Source organism: Macaca mulatta, chromosome 12 (assembly GCF_049350105.2).
Source record: "Macaca mulatta isolate MMU2019108-1 chromosome 12, T2T-MMU8v2.0, whole genome shotgun sequence".
Lineage (NCBI taxonomy): Eukaryota > Metazoa > Chordata > Mammalia > Primates > Cercopithecidae > Macaca > Macaca mulatta.
This window is the reverse complement of record NC_133417.1, coordinates 145,352,953-145,366,489: the sequence shown is the minus strand read 5'-3', so window position 1 is coordinate 145,366,489 and position 13,537 is coordinate 145,352,953. Positions and strand designations below refer to the sequence as shown.

Genomic DNA, 13,537 nt, shown 5'->3' with positions numbered 1-13,537 from the left:
ATGCTGCTGTGAGCGTGGGGTACAGACGCCCCTTGGAGCCTCTGCTTTCCGTCCTCTGGGCTTGTGCCCGGAAGGGGAGTGCTGGGCCACGTGGGCGTCCGTGTTTGATTTTCTGGGACCTGCCTCCCTGTCTCCCGCCCCGGCTGCCGCGTCTCACTCCCCACCCTTCCACCCGTTTTGCTGTTTTTTGACTCTGGGCGTCCCAGGGGTGCAGCGGCCCCTCGGCGGGGCCCTGGTTTGCTTGCACCTTTTCATCTGCTCACTGGCCGCGAGTGTGTCTTCTCCAGACAAACGTCTGAAGGTCAGGCCCTGGGCTCCTGTGAACCCGGCCGTCCCTGCGGCTGAGTCTGAGGCTCCCTCTTTATTCTGGATCTGGCCCCTTGTCGGAGGCGTGCTCGGCAGGCACTGCTCCCATTGCTGGCGGCCTTTTCTCTCCGTGGCCGCCCGGCCGCCCCTCAGAGGCGTTGCAGACGCCCGCCCTCGCCAGCGCAAAGACAGACGCCGGTGGCCGCGGACGCACGAGCGGCCCCGAGCACCCCGGATGCGAGACCGCTGACCGCGGGCGGGCAGGCGGGCACCACAGAGGCGCGGTCCTCCGGCGTCTAGAGCTGCCATGTGGCGCGCGCCGGAAGCGGCCCTGCGGCCGGAAGTGGGCCTAGAGCGCCGCGGGCCCGAGATGAAGCCGGCGGTGGACGAGATGTTCCCTGAGGGCGCCGGGCCTTACGTGGACCTGGACGAGGTGACACGGGCCCGGCGGGAGTCTCCGAGCGTGGGGAGCGGGGAAGGGGGAGCGGAAGGGCGGCGTCCTGGTGCGCGGGTCCCGGGGAGGGGAGGCCGGGCGGGTGGGCAATGGGCGCGGCTCCCAGGCTCCCTGCCCCGCGGAGAGCAAATCCCGGCTTCTCCGAGCTTCTGGTGAAAGGCGGCCACCGACGGCGGCGGGAAGTGTGTGCCCTAGCCCGGGGGACCAGGAGGCGCAGCCTGAGGGTTGAGTGCCTGCTGGGTTCCCCCACGGCCCCCGGGAACACACTCGTGGTCAGAGGAGTTGCGTTTGCTGCTGTTCGATGGCGGCAGCACCCAGTGGGGGCCCGCGGTGGGTCTCCGTAGCGCGGGTGGGGACTCACTTCGTGTGGGATTTGAGCTAGTGTTCGGGGATTTGGGGAAAGAAAGTGGGCTTTGCTGTGCCTTGGAAACGAGGGTAATTTTCCGACTGGGCTTCTTAAACTGAACTAGAATGAGGGAAGACTGGAGCAGCCGTCATTCTTGTCGTAGTGGAAAAGGGGGATGTCTGGCATTTATGTGCTTTGTGTAGTGGCCTCGTTCTTCTTTTTAATTATACAGGATTATACAGTCGTCTTGGGATTTTTTTGGTCTCTGTTGTGTTCACAGAGTGACCTTGTCTGATGTGAGCTGATGTTCTGAGATGGTTTATGGTCAGCAAGAAAGCACCACAGCCTAGCTCGGAGTGGTAGGCCAGCTCCTGCATGTCAGGGCCTCATGTCCTCTTTCTCAAAGCTTAGGGGGTACAGAGGTGGTCAGAGGCAGCCCTTGTGCCTGTGGAGGTAATAACATGGCAGAGAGGCTGATTGCAAACACCAGGTGTCATAGAAAGCCGAAGACACACCAACGGATGGGCCCTCAGGGCTTTGAGGGGGCTCAGCAAAGGTGCAGCTGAGGAGTCGACTCTGTGGCTCAATGCTGGGGGACACAATGGTTTTTGCCAGGTAGGCGGGGATGAAGGCCCGGCAGGAGCAGAGTCCTGGGTTGGGGGGATGCCCACTGGCTCATGTCGTTTAACATGGTTGAGCGTGCAGTGCCAGAGAGAGGGGAGACAGTGGGCAGGGACCAGATCATGAAACCATCTGGAATCACGGTAAGAGGGTGGCTCTGTGCACCCCACTCCTGAAGCACTTCCACTAAACCCAGGCCTCTCAGTCCTGTTTTAAAGTCACAGCCCTAGGCGATGTGGAGCCACTTGAGAGCTTTACAGTGGGGAGTGAGAGGCTCTGACTTGCTCTGTAGGGTGGCGGCATTTAGGGATGAGAGGGTAGAAAAATGGTAGCAGGGAGAACAGGACAGTCGAAGAGGGTGTGAATGAGGCAGATGGAGGTAGGGACAAGCTCAGCCCAGTGTTTAAGTGGTAGAATGTGGGAGGCTTACTGTGGTGTTGGGGACAGGGAGGGAGGCTGAGAAGCCAGGGGAGGAGGCTGAGCATTCTGGCTTTTCTGAGAGTGTCTGTGAAAGGGAACAAGGGCATGCAGCTACGTGGGGATGAGGGCAAGGTTGAGCAAGTGGCCTTGTGAATGCTGGGGCCAGGGCAGCAGCAGGACCTGTGGCCAGCTGTCCAGGGTGCTGCTGTCAGAGGAATCTGCTCCCACTGTCACCAGGTGACTCTAAACAGGATCCAAAATCCTGAGGGCTTCAGATTGCCCAGCTTGGGTTGTGACATGGTTTTTCCACTGCCATGGAGTTGTGGCAGTGGACGGTCCATGATGGCAGCCGGCACCAGAACCTCAGAGGCAGAGCAGGTCAGTTTCCTCTGGGAAGTGGTTTCATTCCCAGAAGAGAGCGGGAAGGGATCCTGAGCGGAGTTGATGGGCTCAGTTTTGCGTGTTTGTGGCCTCTGTGGCAATGTCCGGGGAGGATTGGAAACCTCTCCTCGAAGGTTACAGAGAAGTAGTGGTGCTTAGAGCAGTGGTAGGTTTCTAATTTTTAACAGCAGAGAGGAATCAAGGAACAGAAGCCCTTGAGAGACCTTAAAAATCATTCCTTTGAATTTCTCCCTCCCCCTCCGCCCATACATATTCCTTTATCTGGAACTAAAATGTTGACTCAGCTTGAGCCTGTTTCCCCTCACCCATCTTCCTTTTCTGTGGGGGTGGCGGACACTGCAATGTACTTATCACCTGTTCTTTTGGAAAACGCAGCTGACATAATTTTGCCTTTCCATTCCCCAGGCGGGAGGCAGCACCGGGCTCTTGATGGACTTGGCAGCCAATGAAAAGGCCGTTCATGCAGACTTTTTTAATGGTAAGGATGCTTGGAATGGGATGCCAGATTTAATCTGAATATTTCTTCTGTAGGTTAAGGCAGTGAAGCAACTTGGTGACATGAATAATTTGGGTCATAAGGGGGTAGAGCCCCTGCGCTCCTCTCGGAATGCAGTGCAGCCTCTATGGAGCCATGACGTGGGCTGCGGCCCCTGGCAGGCAGCCTTCTTTTTCAGGAGAAAAGTAGCATAAAATTGTTCCCAGCTTGCAGCCCAGTAGTTGAGTTTGAGCTCTGGCATGTGTGTTACACGTGCCTGCAGACACCTCAGACTGTAGCTGGGTCTGGCCCCTTGCCCCAGACACGGCCATAGGAACCCTGTCTGGCTCCCTGTCTCTCTCCTCTCCGGGCAGCCGGTTTCCTTTCCTCTCCCAGCCCACCTGTGTTTGCCTGCCTGGGTTCTCGTACCCTCAGCTGCCTTTGCAGAGGGACAGCCACACTCCAGCTCTTGCCCAGCTCTGAAATCAGGACGCAGGATGCGTTTCCCTCTTGATTTAAGGGCTTCAGTGCTAGTTACCAAAAACATGGATAAACCAAATAAAACATTGGTAAACCAAATAAACAATGAAAAGCAAACTTTCTGTAAGATCTTCTGACCTGCTAGAGGGGATATTTCTCTCATTCTCTTCTGATTTCTTCAGGCCTTGTTCCTCTAGTTCATATTAACATTTACTAAGCGTTCAAATAATAAACAAGATAGGTTTCTCACCCCAGAGAGTGAGGTGGCATTTTCCATCCTGTTTTAACCCATGGTGCTGGCCTCTACAGAAAGCTCTTGTTACCAGTTAACAGCTAGGATGTGACCTTACCACATCGGTTTCTAACTTACCGGAGACCCCCTGCCATCCTGAGTCCCTGCTGCTTTATCAGGCTGACTGTCAGCCAGCCATTGCCTGAGGGGAGCAGCCAAGCTGCTGAGTTGGGGTGCAGGGTTTCCCAGGGTGCCTGGCCATGCCCCTGAGGCAGCATTCTTGCTGCTACCAACTGGAGTCAGAACTGGGGCAGGTGACATTTGAGACGAGTCTGGAGGACTGAATAGCATTTCTTTCAATTCTTTATGCCAGAGTGAGATGGGAGAAGGGTGTTGCCTTCAGAGGGAACAAATTGTGCAAAACTGCGGAGTGCTCTCCAGAGCTGCTCTGCGAAAACACCAGCTCACCAGGGCGACTTTGAAGCTTCTTCACGTGGGCAGGATTGGGCAGTGGCTAATACTGGCACCATGCACTTGCATTTTGATGATCTCCTTCAAAGTCCCATTTATCCTCTGCCAGCCCATTGGTGAGAGGCGACTGCTGTGTTCTAGTGTTTGAGTTCACATGGCTTCCAGAGTCAGTCCCTGAATCCTGACAGGAAAGCATCTCTGAGAGGGACCCAGGCCTGACCCGTCAGGTGAGTGCCCAGCAGCCTGAGCATTGTGGGCGTGTGTCTACCTTTGAGCCACGGCTGGTCAGGGAGGGAACACGGGAGAGCTCTGTGTCCCCTGCCTGCCCACCCACTGAGTTCACAAAGCACTCACTGTCCCGTCAGGTTGTGACAACCCCATGTGTTCAAGGAGCCATTTACTTTGAGAGACCTGTAGGCTGTGGATGGGGCTTCTGCTGAGTCCTTTTTACTCATCAAACAGATGGGTTTTGCTGGGCAGTTATCCCCTGGGCACCGGGGTTCTAGCCATGAACGAGACTCCCTTCCCTCGCCGTGTCTTACAAAATTGTGGGTTCAGACAAGTCAGCAGGCAGGGGCTGGACTGTGACGAGAGCCCTGGCAAAGCGTGGACGGTATTATTTCCGGGAGCACAGCAGAGGGAGGTTTCTCCAGAGCGGGCAGCAGAGCAGAGGTTGGAAGGTGTGGAGTCAGCTGGGCCTGGGACTGCGCAAAAGTGCTCTGAGTGGCAGAACCACAAACAGCAGTTGGGAGGCAGTGAGGATGTGGGGGTGCATCAGTGTGGCTGGGGAGAGCTGGGACCCTCTAAGTGGCCAGAGATGCCTCAGGGACGCCACCCTCCCTAGGAAGGCTGGATGCCGTGGTGCCAGCAGGCACCCTCCAGCAGTGGAACCTCCTCTTTCTAGTTCATAATTCATCCTGCACATTTTCAGTGCACAGTACGTGTGGGTGGGCTCTTAGTTTTACTTTCTTCTCCTGTTGTGAAAGTAATGATTGCCTGTAGTAGGGAATGTAGAAAACTAAACAGAAGGACAAAATCTTTTCTGGGGGGCCGGATTTTGATCACCCAAAGCAGTGCACTAGGCGTTTGCTGTGTTTTTTCCAGCGGGAACGGGCCTTAACGGGTGTTTCTCAGGCTTGAGTGTCATTCACACTGCCTTACTGGAGGCTTCACCTTTCTGCAGCTCAGTCCAGCTTTCTCATTCTCACGGCGGCAGCCGGCCTGTTTCCCTCTGCTCTCAAGGACCCAGCACGGGCCTCCCAGCTTCGTCTCTGCCTGGCCCTGGCAGCGAGGGCAGCATCTTGGGCGCCGTGCACTCATGGGTGCAGACATGGCACTGACGTGTCCTGAGTGCTGAGTTATGGCTGTGCAGTGGTGTCCGTGGGACCCAGAACAGCCCTGCAAGCATTTTCTTAGGATTGTCTTTTAAATGAAAGCAAGAAAGCACTCTGGCCAGCACTCTCCCCTTGGACTGTGTGTTTGAGTCCGGGTTGGCTGAGACTGAAAGTCTGTTACGGGAAAAGTCTTTTATTTCATTAGATCATTGACGATCATGTCTGTATTTTGGACGACCATATAATTCATTTTGAAGTGATTTCTTCAGCTCTTACCCTTGTATGTGTAAATACGTGGTTTTGCTTATTTCTCTAGATTTTGAAGATCTTTTCGATGATGATGACATCCAGTGAGATGACCTCTGGCTGCAGGCGGGGCCAGGCCCTTGGTACAGAGTCGCAGTGTGAGCCTGCGCAGGACAGTTTCAGGTGGTTTTAAAGAACACGTGGAAATCCCTTGAATTTAGGACCTGGTTAACCAAGAAAGATAAAAATGTTCTTCACCACCTAGATGAGGCTGTTCGTCTCTGAACATGACCACGTTGTGTCCTCACTCCAATTAAAAGAAAGCAACGTCACGTGCAGAGTGATCTCTTCTTGCACTTTTGAGTGAGTGTTGCAGTCCCTAAAAGTCTGTGTGTGTGTCACGCATGTGTCAGCTGAGAGAACCATGTTTGTCTGCTAGCAAATACCGGGTGTTACGGTGCTGTATGTGCTAGACCAGGAGGCAGTGCGGGCCGAGCACAGCTGGGCCTGCTGACGGCACTGGGAGGACCTTGCCCCGGGGCCGCCCCTCCGCTGCGTGGGCAGGTTCGCACCGTGTGTGTCTGTCAGCACAGCGGGCCCTATGCTGTCCTCCGGCCGCCACGTCAGGGCCGCTGCCCCACAAACTCGAGGCTTAAGGATGACGGGAGGCGCCTTCTACGCGAGGAATGCACGTTGGTCCGTTTCGAAGGAGAGTGTAACACCCGTGTGGGGGAGGGGTTTTGTTTCCTGTAGGCCCAGCTCGGTGATTGATAATGGTTGTAGAACAGTGAAGTTGCTGTTTCATATCCGTCTCGCAGTGAAGAGTGTTCCTCAGACCAGGGGATGTCCAGTCCCAGGACTTCAGCAGTTCCCCTTTTCAGTTAAAGCCCCTCAGTGGACGAGGGACCTGCTGCCCCCGCTACTGAGAACCCGCTGAAGGGTGTCGCCTTGTCATGTTTACGGAAGAGGCATTTGTACTGGAGGCCAGGTGAGATTTTAAGCAGAACTGAATGTCAGCCCTGCCTCATTTTCTTGTGAGTGGTGAGTAGATTTCCACCCTGTCATCCTGATGGAGCTCCTATCCTTTGTTGGGGCTCAGCAGCTGGGGACTGCCCGGGACAAGTTAGCAGTCCTCCGTGGTTCCCGTGCTGCAGCGAGGGCAGCCAGAGCACAGGGCGCATGGGAAGGCAGGAGAGTGGACTGCGGTGTCAGAACACCCTCAGTTGGAAGCTCTGCACTGGGCTGCACGTTGAGACTGCCGCTTTGTGTCTGAGATCCACGTGGCTTATCTGCAGGCCGGGAGCAGGGTTTCCAGCAGCCAGGCTGCATACCATCTGCACTTTGAGAGGGCGGAGTTTCTCAGTGCTGTGTTCTTGTGGTTCATTCATGAGAGTCGTGTTCACACTTTCCTAAGTGGATTCCTCAAAGCAGGCATAGAAGGCTCTGTGGGGAACAACTAGGTATTTTGGTGAATTCTGTCGTATCAGGTGGTTACCCTGCAGATCCCCTTAGTTGAGGTTTATCACAGTCCCACAGGGCCTACAATACACAGTGATAAGGGCTGTGGCTACAGCTCAGGCTGGCCAGTGGCAAACACCACTGCCAACGAGTTGTAGGCTCCTGCTGAATCAGTTCCTTTCTTTGGAGGGCTGGGCACAGTGGTTCACTCTGGTAATTTGGGAGCCTCTTTGGGAGGGTGTGGTGGGAGGATCACTTGAGGCCAAGAGTTTGAGACCAGCGTGGGCAATAGAATAAGACCCCCCTTTCTATAAAAAAATAAAAAAATTAGCTGAGCGTGGTGGCACGTGCCCATAGTCCTAGCTATTTGGGAGGCTGGGGCAAGAGGATCACTTCAGCGAGCTGTGATCGCACCACTGCACTCCAGCCTGGGCCAGGGAAACCCTGTCTCTAAACAAAACTAAAAATGTTTATTTGGGCCTCTGTTTCCTCATTGGTGAATGGGGATATCAGCCTGTGGCCTTCAGCAGGAAGGAACGATCCCAGATGAAGAAGACAGCTGCTGCACAGGAACTCGGGCAGAGTGGAGATTGGCACACCCCTTCTAGACCAAGGCCTGTGAGCCCCAGGCGCTCCTGTGTGGGCTGTAGAATTTCAGGCTCGTCTGGTCCAAGCCGCTTTGTGAACACCAGTCTGCACGTGTGTGCATGTCAGTGTCTTCTGCTCGTGTTTAGACCTGTGTGGGCTCTAGGAGGCCTCCCTTTGTCTTCACAGAATCCTTGCAGCTTCCTCAGTACCATGAGGCCACAAGCATTGCCACGTTTTTCTTCCTCATCTCCCCGTGACTCGGCTGTCACTGTGAGGCTGTCAGGAAGGGTGATCACCCGAGTGATCGGACTGCAGCTGACTGGCCCAGCCATGCCCACTCCCGTGCAAAACTCCAGCCATTGTCAGTGACGTGTCGTCACCTACACTGACAAAGACGTGTATTTTCTGTTTTTACACCTGATCGCCTTAATCACAGAGACCTCTATACTGATCTCTGCCGCACTGAGAAAGCTGCTGGGGGACCATAGGCTGAACTGCCAGCCAGATATCGCACTTCAGCAAGGCAGCACAGCTCTGCGGGGAATGCCTGCCTGCTCCTTGGAGCAGAATCAGCCGAGGGTGAGGGCGTCTTCTGGGGTCTTGGAGAAGACTGTTCCGTGAGAAAAGAAGGAAGCGCTGTCCATTAAAATCCATACAAGAGAGGAATTTGTTGGAAGGCTCACAGAAGGACAGCTGGCCCCAGGGCTCAGAGATCCCTGGAGTCAACCACTTCCTGTTTCTGCCTGCCTACTGGCTTCATGGGCCTAGAAAATCTTTCTCCACAGCAGTTTCTTTCTCCACCGTGGTTCCAGCAGTTTCCTTATTACGTCTCCGGTAACACGCCTCCTGGGGTGGCGAAGGGGACTGTGTCCCAAGGGAAAGGTTTGAGGAAGGGCTGTGATTGGCCCACCTTCTGGAAGCCATGTGCTTTGCTGCATCCAGCCCTGGATCAGCATCCGGGCTCTCAGTACGTCTTTGAGGTGTTGGCCACACAGTGCAGGTTTTGTGTGAATAATCGTTACCTCCAATTAGTCCCAAAATACTACCCTCAAGTATGTCTTGAATGGTTTTTAATGGTTCCTGGGTGATTTTTGAGGAGGTGTGAGTGGCCTGCCATCAGAGCTGGCTGTCACTTGGGGGCAGTGAATCCAGGGAGGGTTGGTCAGCTGACTGGGCGACTGTGCTCAAGGGATGCCTGGTCCCTTTGTCAAGGTGCTCAGCAGACGTTTGTTACATGTAAACAAGTAACAACAGAGGGACTTCGAAATGACCGAATCCTGGGCTCCTTTGGAGAGGAGAGAAAGCCGCCCAGGGAGCGCTGAGCCTGCGTGGCTCGTAGGTGGTGCCTCACTGTGGAAGAGGCGTGGGGTCTCAGATCTCTCGTGTACGGATGCTGGTCCCACTCATGAAGGCTCCACCACCATGACCTAATCACCCTCCAGAGGTCCCACCTCCTAACACCATCACCTGTGGGTGGGGGGTGAGGATTCAACGTGAATTTGGGGGAGTACAAATTTCTGGACAGTAGCACCTCAGAATTGGAGGGTGAGCAGACGTGGCCCGATGTGGGCAGTGCCACATCACCAAGAGGCAGGCGCCTGAACACATCTGGGATGCACTGCCTGGTCAGCAAAGTGTGTGAGAGACTGCTTAACAGGGGCCCTGGGGAGCGACCTAAGCCCAACTGCCTCTGGGTGGTCTGGAATTTCCCTGTGCCTGAGCTTGTGAAGTGGGGTCACAATGACACTGGGTGGGGGTCGGCGAGCTCCTATGGGAAATGCTCTGAAATGCTCCGGCAGCACCCTGCATGGTAGCCCAAGCGCTGCCTGAGTATTCACTGTTAATTATTATTAGCAAGTCTGTGCGTCACAGGAACCCTGTGTCCTTGTACTTGGCCTTCCCCTGTCTGTCCTAAGTTCCTATACCTTGTAGAAATGCTTGTCTTCTCATTGGACAGAGTGACTTGTCCCAGGTGACTCGGAATTCCAGAGGCAAACGTACCAGACCTCATTCTAGTGTCACGAGCTTCCTTCTGTTCCTCCAGAGATGGTGAACTAAACGGGAGACAAGTAGCAGCTTTGGACAGAGTGTTTGAGAGCACAGGCCGTGAGCAAGGGGCAGAAGCGCTTATGTTTACCAGATGCATAGAACTTTCCCTACGTGGCATAAACAAAGCAGCAAGTTAGGGAAAAATGGACACAGGACACTTAAGAAACACAGTTTACAGAAGCACCAATCCAAGTGGCTGGGAAGTTAGCTAGAGGTGCTCAGACCCACAAGAAGCAGGCGAGAGGTCAACTAAGACAGCACAATATCCGTTTCCACTCACTGGAGTGATAGACGTTTTAAGAGTGATGAATAACCATCCATTGCTGATGGAGAAGGGAAGAAGACAACACAGCCGTGTATAGATGTCAGGTAGGATGCAGAGAGGTGTGTCTGACATCTATTTACATAAACATCACATAACCATTGTGTTCGTGTGTGTGCAGAGATACATGCTTTTTAGATGAGTGTAAATGTGGCGTATGCCCCTATCTATATGCACCCAGCATCGGAACACCTACCTAGAGTCCTGTGTCGCTTAGCGACGGTGGTCCCTTCTGAGAAATGCCTCATTCAGTGATCCCGTCATTGTTCCAGCATCACGGAGTGACTGACACAAACCTAGATGGTTTAGCCTGCCACACACGTAGGCTGGGTGGTGGAGCCTGTTGTTCTAGTACACACCGCACAGCTCGTGACTGTGCTAAATCCTGTAGACAACAGGAACACAACGCTGACCATTTGTGTGTTGTGAGACAAAGTGTCAAACCTAAGGAGCCCTCTTTGCTCGTTTCTGCTTGCCAGCACCGCTTCCCAGAGCCCCTGCGCGCAGTGCTCCAAAGATGCTTTGAAGGCAAAACAGGGCAGAGCACACGCCACCCCCACATCTCCCGCCTGAGTCACTACGTTCCTTGTCTTTCCTGCACGAGATAACGCCTGTGAGTTAGTGATTGTGCCTGTGTAATCTACAACCTGATGTCCTCCTGCACAAACCTTGATGTGATTCTGCTCTCAGGTAACTTCTGAGTGGGTTCGACGTGACTGTCCTGAACCCCACCACCTGCATCTCTGCAGTGCGCTGGCACCCTGTGCGGGGCAGGCGAAGAGGACCTCGCGAAGGGGCCACTCCCAGGCTGGAGGACTCAGTCTGGAGTCCTCAGAAAGACTTCCGAATAACACTAGTTTAAATGCCTTCAAAGCTTGACTTCTTTTCTTCCATCAACAGTATCTAAACATACCTAAGCATAGAAAAGGAATGGTTAAAATGTGCTGTTATAATCTGATGAAGCCACTGGTGCATATGCCGTCTATTTTTGCCCAAAGTGGCATTATGGGGGGCATGACTGTAAAGCAAACATGGACAGATCCAGGGGGAGAAATAGCAACACTACAATATGGGAGACTCCAGAACCCCACTACAGTCACAGGCAGACCATCCGGACAGAAAGTCAATGAGGAAACAGCCGACTTACACACCGCTACAGACCCAGCGGACCTGACAAACATTCTCCCCCCGACCTGTGTGCTCTGCCACCAGCTCGTTTAGGCAATATGGTAACGGCGATGAAACTGAAGATACACAAGGAAGTGGGGTTTGCAGCATGTTTTCCATACGACAAAAAACATGGAAACAAAATGAATGCTCATTCATGAAAGAGGAAATTATGGTGCATCCTTACCACGGGGTCCTGTACCCACCGGGCAGAGTGTCCCTTCCACAGGGTCCCATACCCACTGGGCAGAGCATCCCTGCCATGGGGTCCCGCACCCACTGGGCAAAGCGTCCTTGCCATGGGGTCCTGCAGCCACCGGGCAGAGCGTCCCTACCACGGGGTCCTACACCCACCGGGCAGAGCGTCCCCACCATGGGGTCCCACACCCTCTGGCGGAGTGTCTCTACCGTGGAGTCCTGCACCCACTGGGCAGAAGGGCTGGAGTTTCAACCATTGATGTAGAGGGGATTCCACAAGGCCATGTGGCTGGGAAATGTGGGATACAAAGACGTAGGTGTTAGGTATTCATACCTATTTACATACACCTAAAATCGACATTTTGTGTGTGTGCATAGACACTTTTTAGATGACTGTAAATGTGGCGTGTGCATCAGTCTGTATGAAACGCCACACACTTGTACTGTGCGGCTCACCTAGGCTCACAGACCCTGATCACACCCCGTGCATATGATCATACAGGTATGTATGTGTATGTGAATGTTTCATGAAAGACTGTGCCTACAGCCCTGTGGGGAAGGCCGAACACTAAGGCTGCTGTGAGAACCCATTGTAAAGCACGAGGGCAGGGCAGGTGCTCGGGGTGGGTGCAGGCCCCGGCCCCACTCTGGAGGGGTCTGGGGGAGTGTGGATGGAGAACCCTGGGAGACCACACATCCTTGTGCATCCTGCACAGTCCCGATGGAGGGGAGGGGCCGTCTGGGGTGGGCAAGGGACCCGAGCATCAGTGAGGGCCTGGGTGGAGGCTGCCGCTTAGATGGCTTTTCTCCCCAGACCTGGGGACTGCCCCCAGTGGGGATCCCTCTCCATTTCCTTAGGCTCCCTGTTTGCAGCTGAAGCAGAGAAGGAAAGCCTGGCCTTCAAGGCCCAGGGCTGTTCATCAGCACAGGCCTGAAAAGAGGGGCCGACTGCAGGGTCAGTCCTCTGAGCTGGAGGAAGCCTTGCTGGTGTCAGGGCCCCAGTGGGGCCTGCAGAGGGGCAGTTTGCCTAGAGAATGAGTGCGGCTGCTAGCCTGGAAACAGGCCGGTCTCGGCTGGAATCTGCCCCGGACATCAGTGCTTTCTGCTCAGCTGAGCATTGCATAAGAATTGCATACATCATGGCAATATAGATATGAATGTATACAATTTGGAGGTCTCTGGTGGATCTGCAGATTGAGGCTTCCTGCAGGGCAGGAGGCCTGGATGATTTGTTCCAGTCAGCAGTCCTTGGGTGGTGTGGTGGTGGTTGTGTTTTGTTTTTTATTTTTTTCCCCTTTGGCCATTTTAACTTTATCCTGTCACTTGGCAGGCTCACCTCTGTGTCCCCAACTGTGCCCAGTACAGCTAAGGAAATGTTGAAGGCAGTGCTGACCCTCTTGCTGAGGCAGGAAAACCACCAACCCTGCCATGAAAATAACATTTGGAACGGTTAGTTCTGTTTTTTATTTATTTAGTATCCTGCCAGTGATCATAACAATCTCAAAAGATGCCATTCATTGCAAGCCAGCGTTGAGCCCAGCATTCAGATTCTATCATTTCAGCCTCAGAAAGTTCCCAAGACGTGCCTGGTGCGCTGGCTTTGCCGATAAACAAACTGAAGCTCCCTGCAGCGCAGTGACTCCTGCAGCCTGGCCTGGCTATGTGAGGAAGGACAGGGTGAGGCTGAGAGCAGCAGTGCAGTGCGGGCCCTGTGCAGGAAGCACAAGCTCAGCTCCCAGCCCTGCCCTCTCGAGGTGTGACCTGGAGCAAGTTATCACACTTTTTTTTTGCCTGGGTTTTCCATTTGCATAAATGAGAATTATGACAATACCTACCTCAAAACATTAAAAATGCCTGCTCGGCCAAAAATGCAGCAGTGAAGGAACAGACTGTGGTGGGATCTGCACAGTACAGGAATCTGACAGAGGACTCACTTTGTCCAGAACATGTTGCCTATAACAGGAATTC

General features: G+C 54.0%; 1 protein-coding gene across 1 annotated transcript; it reads left to right on the top strand.

Annotated features, from left to right (window-relative positions):
• Window positions 1–598: 598 nt before the first annotated feature.
• COPS9 (COP9 signalosome subunit 9) lies at window positions 599–6,119 on the top strand. The gene is made up of 3 exons (XM_001088471.5): window positions 599–739; window positions 2,955–3,027; window positions 5,858–6,119. Exons 1-3 carry the CDS (start codon window positions 614–616, stop codon window positions 5,893–5,895), a joined length of 237 nt encoding a protein of 78 aa, XP_001088471.2. The 5' UTR covers window positions 599–613; the 3' UTR covers window positions 5,896–6,119.
• Window positions 6,120–13,537: the final 7,418 nt, after the last annotated feature.

What these genes read in the sequence shown, in the direction of transcription:
- COPS9 (XM_001088471.5), top strand. Translation starts at nt 614, where the DNA reads ATGTGGCGCGCGCCGGAAGCGGCCCTGCGGCCGGAAGTGGGCCTAGAG. An exon ending in CTTACGTGGACCTGGACGAG is followed by an intron (nt 740 to 2,954) that starts GTGACACGGGCC and finishes TCCATTCCCCAG; the next exon opens with GCGGGAGGCAGCACCGGGCT. An exon ending in TCATGCAGACTTTTTTAATG is followed by an intron (nt 3,028 to 5,857) that starts GTAAGGATGCTT and finishes TTATTTCTCTAG; the next exon opens with ATTTTGAAGATCTTTTCGAT.